General features: G+C 47.0%; 1 protein-coding gene across 1 annotated transcript in view; it reads right to left on the bottom strand.

Annotated features, from left to right (window-relative positions):
- The window catches only part of SREBF2 (sterol regulatory element binding transcription factor 2), a 62052-nt gene that overhangs the window by 22207 nt on the left and 30287 nt on the right, over nt 1–9558 (bottom strand). Inside the window, exons 11-13 of the mRNA XM_007454096.1 lie at nt 3704–3896; nt 2915–3096; nt 425–701 (exon numbers count right to left, since the gene is read on the bottom strand). Of these exons, the coding sequence (XP_007454158.1) occupies nt 425–701; nt 2915–3096; nt 3704–3896 (652 nt within the window). The remainder of the gene's footprint in view (nt 1–424; nt 702–2914; nt 3097–3703; nt 3897–9558) is intronic.

The following is a 9558-nucleotide window of genomic DNA, read 5'->3' on the forward strand; positions in this document are numbered from 1 at the left end:
GAAATCCAATTCTTCTGCCACCTCTACCACACTTAACTGTAATTCACTTGCTGACCTGTCTGCTTCTCTATTAGAGCAGTAGCTCGTTGAATGAAATAAATGATCATATTTCACTGAATCTAAGATGCCATCAATTTTAAGTTTCACTATTAAGTACCACCAAGGAAAAAACACTGCCAACTCAACCATGACATTCATTGTGTAGAGGACAAAGCCAAGCGTAGAGATGTTAATGTGAAAAATGTGTGTCTTAAACTGATGAACTGCAGCCTTTACCCGCCGTAGCTGTTCGTCTAACCATCCTAAACGGGTAGTGTGAAGGGGACATCATTCAGCTGGGGCAGAAAACTGGCAAACTGCGCCAGGGTGGAGCGATGGCATGGGGGCACTTCGAGGCAAGACTGGCTGTGGTGGCAGCCCTCACCTGTGATGTGCAGCTGGTGCAGCCTGTGATAGGCCAGGGCTGCATCCCGGGCGCTGGTCTTAGCTTCCTCCTCAAAGCCTGCAGCAGTGGCCAGGGTGGCCCGCCGGTGCTGGAAGACCTTCTTGAGCAGCCAGCGCACCAGGCGCAGCTTCTGCAGGCTGTAGCGGATCACGTTCCAGGAGAGGCTGCATGCCAGGTCCAGGCGGGAGGTGGGCAGTGCCCGGCCCAACACCGACAGGCAGGTTTGCAGGTTTGCAGCGGCAGCTGCAAAATCCCCCTAGCAAGAAGCAAGAGGGTGTAGTGTTCACTGGCCTTGATGTGGCCTTTTTGTTTTACTTTAACAAAAACTCTTACTTTCTCTTCACCCCTCCAGATTATCAGAGTAATACATACTCATTGAAGAAAATCTGGGAAAATCTAGAAAGCTACAAAAAAGTAAAAAGAAATCACCTGTAATCTTATCCCCCAGAAAGAATGACTTCTGACATTTTAATATATTTCCTCCCAGCCTTTTTACTAAATTGGGATGGTACTGTGTTATATCTTCAAGCAAATACTATTCAGAATTTCAGAATTTCAGTATGTAGCTTTCGTACATAAGGTGATGACATGGATCTAGATGATGAACGATGTGATCTTTTAGGTTCTCAGTGTGGTTCCCAGAGACCAGTAGCATCTTGTTAGATGCTACTGGTTTCTGGGAATCTTGTGAGAAATGTGAATTCTTGGTGCCTCACCCTAACCCTCCACCGCCCCCCACCCCGACCTACTGAAATCAGAGCCTCTGGGGTCGGGGCCTCCGGGTGATCCTAATGTCTGCTGACGTTTGAGAACCACAGTTTTAGGCAAATACACAGCTAAACTACTCTAACCAAGGATCTGGACAACTCTCTGCCAACCTGAGAGGGTCTAGCAGGGAGTCTACTGCCCTGTACTGAAGGCCTTTTTCTCTGTTTTTCTCATTACTGGAGGCGACACAGTCTTGAGAAACTGGAGTAAACGCTCTTCTCCCTTCCCACCACGCAGTGGGTATGAATCCTGTACTTTCCTTCCTGCACCATTACAGAAAAGAGGATCCTTACAAGGGGAAAGTGGATGCCAACGCTCTGAGGATGACAGTCTCTGAGGTGGTGCTGCCATCCTTCCAGCCAGGAGAAGCGCCTGTGCTTACAGATTCCAAAGGAGGTGGGCCTTTCTCTGTGTCTCCTGGCTCCTCTTTCCCGTGTTTCCCAGGAAGGTTGCCTGTTTCCAAGGCTCGGGCTTTGGCTCTTGTCTCTTCCAACTCACCAATCCAATTCGCCCTTGAGCGCCCTCCCCTGGCAGACGCACAGCTTCCAACACACCCTGGTCCTGACCCGTCTTGGCCCCCACGGCCTGCCTCCTGGTCGGGAAGCTTCTCACCCTCAGGGCCCTCTCACAGCACTTCCAAGCAACACGGTTAGACGGAGCCCACCACAGCTTCCAGCCTCCCCCATCTCTGAGTCACTGTCACTGCCACTTTCCTTCCATTTCACATCTCAAGTATTTCTTGAATTCATGCCTTTCCTTTCAATTTCCAGCTCCTTGTCACCTCGCACCCAGCCTCTTCTAAGAACACCCTCACTTGATTCCATGCATCTTGTGTCTTCCTCCTCCAACCCACCCTTCATACAGCCACCAGAATGACGTTCGTAAAACACAGCCCTGAACCTGTCTCTAGGATAAACATCTAGGGGTACGTGTCATCCTGCGTTAGGGGTAGCACCAACAACCACACCTATATTCCAGCAGCCGCAGCCCTGGACATGGCTGACAGGTCCACTGACGGACTGGCTGGCCAAATTCTCTCTTGTGGGCTCCGCAGCTGGCAGGTGGGGAGAGCAAGCCCATGGCTACCTGCTGCCAAGCGCTGGACTGGTCCTTGTTCCTCCCGAGACACGGGTGTTTAACTCTTCCTTCCGTGCTGTGAGTTTGCCCCAGAATCCTTCCCATAAACTCCTTTGTTGATTTCAAAAGAGGACTTTCAGCAAATTTTCCTGCTTAAAAACCTTCCTGGTTCTCCAGAGAACTGGGACAAAAACCTCCAATCAGTTACTAGTCAAATACGTCTCCAACTTGGGCCCTAGCTACACTACCAGCCTTAGCCCTCGTCCCCGCCGACATACCCTACACTCCAGACACACCCACCTACTTGCCAGTCCCCCAGAAGCCCACCTGTTCCTGCCATCCTCTCCCCTCGGAAGGGCCTTCCTGCCTTGACCACTCTGCTCACACCCCAGACTCCCAGAGCACTTTACTCTCCCGCCATATTACAGACTAGCGATCAGCTCGTGTCCGCAGAATCACTTCCGCCTAGGTGCCCTCTCTCCCGCTGCCCTGTAACTGTTGGGGGTAGGGTCCCCTCCTCCTCTTGCCCCCGGGGTATTTTTATACGCTGGGGTGTTGGAATAAGTTGCTGAGTTACGGGCCGAGCCTGGGGGAGGAAGGGGAAAGGCAGGCGGCAGGACTCACCCGGGCCAGGTCCAGGTCTGCCTGCTTCCGGTGCCTCCAGAAGGTGACTGAGGAGCGCGAATGCGGCCGGATCACTGGCTCCCCATGGACCAGCAGCTTCACAAAGACGCTCAGGACAATCACACCGTTCACCAGCCACAAGAGGAGCGTTGGCATCATCCAGTCAAACCAGCCCCCAGAACCTAAGGAGGAGCGTCTCAGCTGAGCCCGTGGGGAAGCGCCTCCTGAAGCAGCCCTGGGAGACTGCAGGGCACCTGACTGACCCCTCACTGTGACAGGAAAGAGCCTCCTACCTCATTTTTGGAACAAATGCGATTGCTCCGTTTAGTAACAATGTCGAAGTGCATAGGGGAGGAATAACACATGCACCTTAATCCACACTACAGCAAATTTGGGACAGTTCTACGGCCTAGCTAGGAACCCTGTAGCCCTTGTCACTATGGGGCAGGATGCCACAAAAATTTTTGTTAGCCAAGGCAGAGTTAGGCCTCTGGTTTAATGACTCAGGCAGTAAGAAGACCACATCCTCCTTCAAACAGCCACACCCTCACACCCCCAATTAAGGCAGTGCAGGGTCCTGATTTGTTTTGCTCTTTCTGACTGAACTTGGGTTTGCCCTGTTACTTCCGAAATGCGACTTATGCCAGTCCCTATCAGAAGCAAGCAGGCGGGGGCCCTCTACGAGAGCCCTTCGGGACCTGGCGGACAAGCCGAGGGGCTGCATGCAGGGCCTTCTCCTGCCACGGCAGCCCACCCAGGCCCGGGTGGCACGAGGGGCCTTCCACCTACCTGACTCGAGAGACAGCATGCTGCGGCCAGAGCCTGAGTGTGGACGCTGGTCCGAGTCGTGGGCCCCTCCCCATTGCAGCAGGGCAGTCAGGGGGTTAAAGGAGAGGCACAGGAAGGTGAGGACACACAGCAGGATTCGCGAGCGGTCCACCATGCCCAGTGCGACAGGGGGAGAGTCGGGCTCATCTTTGACCTTCAAAGCAGGGGGCCGCAAGGTTGGCACAAATACTGTGTGGATTTCTATAGCAGTTTACTTTTATATATATCGGAATCAGATCGTGTGATTTAAACTCAAGACCATTAAGTCAGATGGGAATAAAGCACTCGCCCTCTTGCCACCTGGGAGAAGAACATGCTCTAAAGACCAGAGGGACACGAGCTCTGCTTTTACAACAGAGCTCCATCACAAAAGAGAACACTCTGCAGGATTCTGTTTCTGTGTAATTCCACAACAGGCAAGCTAATCTAAAGCGACAGAAGGCAGATCAGAAGTTGTCTCAGGCTGGAGAGACGTGTGTGCACTTCCTGCAAAGTGTAAGTTCACGGGAGATAAAAATGTTCTATATCATTTTGTTCTAAACTAGAAGAGATTTATTCATTTATCATTTTGCTTTGTTTTTTTTATAAATTTATTTATTTTTATTTTATTTATTTTTGGCTGCGTTGGGTCTTCGTTGATGCGTGCGGGCTTTCTCTAGTTGCGGTGAGCGGGGGCTACTCTTCGTTGCGGTGCCCAGGCTTCTCATTGCGGTGGCTTCTCTTGTTGCGGAGCAGGGGCTCTAGGCACGCAAGCTTCAGTAGTTGCGGCACGTGGGCTCAGTAGTTGTGGCTCCCGGGCTCTAGAGCGCAGGCTCAGTAGTTGTGGTGCACGGGCTTAGTTGCTCTGTGGCATGTGGGATATTCCTGGACCAGGGCTTGAACCTGTGTCCGCTGCACTGGCAGGTGGACTCTTAACCACTGCGCCACCAGGGAAGCGCCATTTATTGTTTTTTGTTTTGTTTTGTTTTTTTTGGCTGCACCACACAGCTGATAAGTTCTTAGTTCCCTGACCAGGGATCAAACCCGGGCCCTCAGCAGTGAAAAGAGTGGAGTCCCAATCACTGGACCTCCAGGGAATTCCCTATTGTTATTTTTTAATTGAAGTATAATTGACCTACAACACTATTTTGGTTCGAGGTACACAACAGAGTGACTCGATATTTTCATACATTACATCAGCTCCATGATAAGTCTAGTTACCATCTGTCACCATACAAAAGCACTACGATATTGACTATATTCCCCATGTTGTATATTTCACCCTTGTGACATTTATTTTGTAACTGGAAGTTTGTAGTATCTTTTTTTTTTTAATTTATTTTTAGTTTGTAGTATCTCTTAACCTCCCTCACCTATTTCACTCACCCTCCCAACTCCCTCCCCTCTGGCAATCACCCATTTGTTCTCTGTACCTACCAGTCTTTTGTTTTGTTGTGTTCGTCCATTTGTTTTATTTTTTAGATTCCACATATAAGTGAAATCCTACGTATTTATCTTTGTCTGACTCATTTCACTTAGCATAATACCCTCTAGGATCATACATGGTGTGACAACATCTCATTCTTTTTTACAGCTGAGTAACATTACACTGTATATATATATATACACCACATCTTCTTTATCTACTCATCTATCTGTGGGCACTTAGGTTGCTTCCATATCTTGGGCTATTGTAAATAATGCTGCAATAAACATAAGGGTGAACATTACTTTTTAAATTAGTGTTTTTGTTTTCTTTCAGAAAAATACCCAGAAGTGGAACTGCTGGATTGGATGGTAGTTCTATGGCAAATTTTTTGAGGAACCTTCCCACTGTTTTCCATAGTGGCTGCATCAATTTTCATTTCCACCAATAGTGCATGAGGGTCCCCTTTTCTCCACATCCTCACCAACACCTATCATTCTCTGTCTCTTTTATTACACTTAGCATAATACCCTCTAGGTCCATCCACGTTGTCACAAATGGCAAGATTTCACTCTTCTTATGGCTAATATTTCATTGCATATATACCGCATCTTCTTTATCCATTCATCTATTTCTGGGCACTCAGGTTGCTTCCTTACCTTGGCTATTGTAAATAATGCTGCAACGAACACAGGGGTGCATATATCTTTTTTTTTTTTTTTAATATTTATTTCTTTGGCTGTGCCGGGTCTTAGTTGTGGCATGCAGGATCTTCGTTGCTGCATGTGGGATCTTTTTAGTTGCGGCATGAGAAATCTTAGTTGTGGCATGCAGGATCTAGTCCCCTGACAAGGGATCGAACCCATGCCCCCTACAATGGAAGCTCGGAGTCCTGACCACTGGACCACCAGGGAATTCCTGATGTTGAGCATCTTTTCATGTGCCTGTTCGCCATGTATATGTCTTGCAAAAATGTCTATTCATGTCTTCTGCCCATTTTAAAATTGTTGTCTGTTTGGGGGGTTTTCTGATGTTGAGTTGTATGAGTTCTTTGAAAATTTTGGATACTAACCCCTTATTAGATATATTGTTCGCAAATAACTTCTTCCATTCAGTAGGTAGCCTTTTAGTTTTGTTGGTAGTTTCCTTTGCTGTGCAAAAGGTTTTTCTTTTGTTTTTTTTTTTAGGGTTACATCCGTCTACTCTTCTTTTTTTTTTTCTTAATTTATTTTTATTTTTAGCTGCGTCAGGTCTTGGTTGTGGCACACAGAATCTTTTTGTTGTGGTGCACGGGCTCTCCGTTGTGGCGTGTAGGCTTCTCTCTAGTTGTGGCGTGCAGGTTTTTCTCTCTCTAGTTGTGGGGCGCAGGTTCCAGAGCACTTGGGCTCTGTAGCTGTGGCGTGTGGGTCCCAGAGCACATGGGTTTTATAGTTTGTGGCATGCAGCCTCTCTAGTTGAGATGCGTGGGCTCAGTAGTTGTGGCGCATAGGCTTAGTTGCCCAGTGGCATGTGGGATCTTAGTTCCCCCACCAGGGATCAAACCCGTGTCTCCTGCATTGGAAGGCAGATTCTTTACCACTGGACCACCAGGGAAGTCCCAATGCAAAAGCTTTTTAATTTGATGTAGTCTCATTTGTTTACTTTTGCTTTTGTTCCCCTTGCCTGAGGAGACACAGCCCCCTCAAAATTGCTAAGACCAGATTTCCCTGGTGGCGCAGTGGTTAAGAATCCACCTGCCAATGCAGGGGACACAGGTTCGAGCCCCAGTCCCAGAAGATCCCACATGCTGCAGAGCAATGAAGCCTGTGTGCCGCAACTACCGAACCTGTACCCCAGAGCCTGCAAACCACAACTGATGAGCCCATGTGCCATAACTACTGAAGCCCGTGCGCCTAGAGCCCGTGCTCCGCAACAAGAGAAGCCACAGCACTGAGAAGCCCATGCACCGTGACGAAGAGTAGCCTCCGCTCGCCGCAGCTAGAGAAAGCCCGCGCACGCAACAACGAAGACCCAACGCAGCCAAAAATAAATAAATTAAAATAAATAAATAAATAAATTTTTTTAAATTGCTAAGACCAATAACAAAGAGCATACTGCCTATGTTTTCTTCTGGGAGCCTTATGGTTTCAGGTCTTACATTTAAGTCTTTGATCCATTTTGAGTTTATTTTTGTAGATGGTGTGAGAAAGTAGTCCAGTTGATTCTTCTGCATGTAGCTGTCCCATTTTCCCAGCACCATTTATGGAAGAAGCTGTCATTTCCCCTTTGTATATTCTTGCTCCTTTGTCATAGATTAACTGACCATTTTAGTATGGGTTTGTTTCTAGGCTCTCTATTCTGTTCCATTGATCCATGTGTCTGTTTTTGTGCCAGTACCACATTGTTCTGATTACTGTAGTCTGAAATCAGGGAATGTGATTCCTCCAGCTCTGTTGTTCTTTCTCAAGATTGTTTTGGCTATTTGGGGTCCTTTGTGTTTCCACATAAATTTTAGAATTATTTGTTCTAGTTCTGTGAAAAATGTCTTGGGTATTTTGACAGGGATTGCACTGAATCTGTAGGTTGCCTTGAGGAATATGGTCATTTTAACAGTATTAATTCTTCCAACCCATGAGCATGATATACCTTTCCATCTGTTTGTGTTGTCATCAATTTCTTTCATCAACGTCTTATAGATTTTCCAGTACAGGTCTTTTACCTACTTGGTTAGATTTATTCCTAGGCATCTTATTCTTTTCGATGCAACTGTAAATGGGATTGTTTTCTTCATTTCTCTTTCTGATACTTTGTTGTTAGTGTATAGAAATGTAACATATTTCTGTATATTAATTTTGTATCCTGCAAACGTACTGAATTTATTTATTAGTTCTAATAGCTTTTTGAAGGTGTCTTTAGAATTTCCTATATATAGTATCATGTCATCTGCAAACAGTGACAGTTTTTTTTTTGTTTCTTTGTTTATTTATTTTTGGCTACATTGGGTCCTTGTTGCTGCGTGCGGGCTTTCTCTAGTTGCAGCAAGTGGGGGCTACTCTTTGTTGCAGTGCACAGGTTTCTCATTGCGGTGGCTTCTCTTGTTGCGGAGCATGGGCTCTAGGCGCGCGGGCTTCAGTAGTTGTGGCACACGGGCTTAGCAGTTGTGGCTTGCGGGCTCTGGAGGGCAGGCTCAGTAGTTGTGGCACACAGGCTTGGCTGCTCCGTGGCATGTGGGATCTTCCCGGACCAGGGATCGAACTCGTGTCCCCTGCGTTGTCAGGAGGACTCCCAACCACTATGCCACCAGAGAAGCCCAACAGTGACACTTTTACTTCTTCCTTTCCAATTTGGATTCCTTTTATTTCTTTTTCTTGTCTGATCACTGTGGCTAGGACTTCCAATTCTATGTAGAATAAAAGTGGTGAGAGTGGGCATCCTTGCATTGTTCCTGATCTTGGAAGAAACGCTTTCAGCTTTTTACTCTATATCTTGATTACTGTGAGTTACATAAGCATATACGTTTGTTAAAACTCATCATGCTGCACGATACAGTAAAATAGGTGTATTGTATCACATATAAATTACACCTCAAAGTTGATTAAAGACCATACTTTACTATGAACCTATTTACAGAAGCTTGCTTATTCTTTTTTTTTTTTTTTAGCCACACAACACAGCTAATAGGATCTTAGTGCCCCAACCAGGGATTGAATGTGGGCCCTCAGCAGTGAAAGTGCGGAGTCCTAACCACTGGACTGCCAGGGAATTCCCAGACGCTTGCCTATATCTAAAACCACAACATTGTTTTGTTTTCTCCCCAGTTTTACAGAGGGAGAACTGGAGGCAGAGGCCCTGCCTGCCCGGGGAGCCTAAGGAGGGAGGGAGACTGGAATCAGATCTCCGCTGACTCCCAGGGTGTACATCCCACACAACTCGTTTTCAGTATTTTTAAACCATTTGAAAATTTCTTCTGAGGATTCAGACACCTATCTAATTCAACGTATATGTCATGTGGCCTTTTGTTACCAAGCAGAATCACGTTTATAAAATATTTCAAAAATAGAGCTTTCTTAATAAAATTAAGTACATGATACAATAAATGGTCTGATCAAAAACTTATGCTAGGGGCTTCCCTGGTGGCACAGTGGTTGGGAATCCGCCTGCCAGTGAAGGGGACCCAGGTTCGAGCCCTGGTCCAGGAAGATCCCACATGCCAAGGAGCAACTGGGCCCGTGCACCACAACTACTGAGAGCCTGCGCTCTAGAGCCTGTGCTCCGCAACAGAAGAAGCCACTGTGGTGTGGGGCCCGTGCACCGCGACGAGGAGTGGTCCCCGCTCGCCTCAACTAGAGAAAGGCCTCACGTAGCAATGAAGACCCAACGCAGCCAAAAATAAACAAATAAAATAAATTAAAAAAAAAAAAAAAAAAAAAAA

Source organism: Lipotes vexillifer, unplaced genomic scaffold (genome assembly GCF_000442215.2).
Source record: "Lipotes vexillifer unplaced genomic scaffold, Lipotes_vexillifer_v1.1 scaffold382, whole genome shotgun sequence".
Taxonomy (NCBI): Eukaryota; Metazoa; Chordata; class Mammalia; order Artiodactyla; family Lipotidae; genus Lipotes; species Lipotes vexillifer.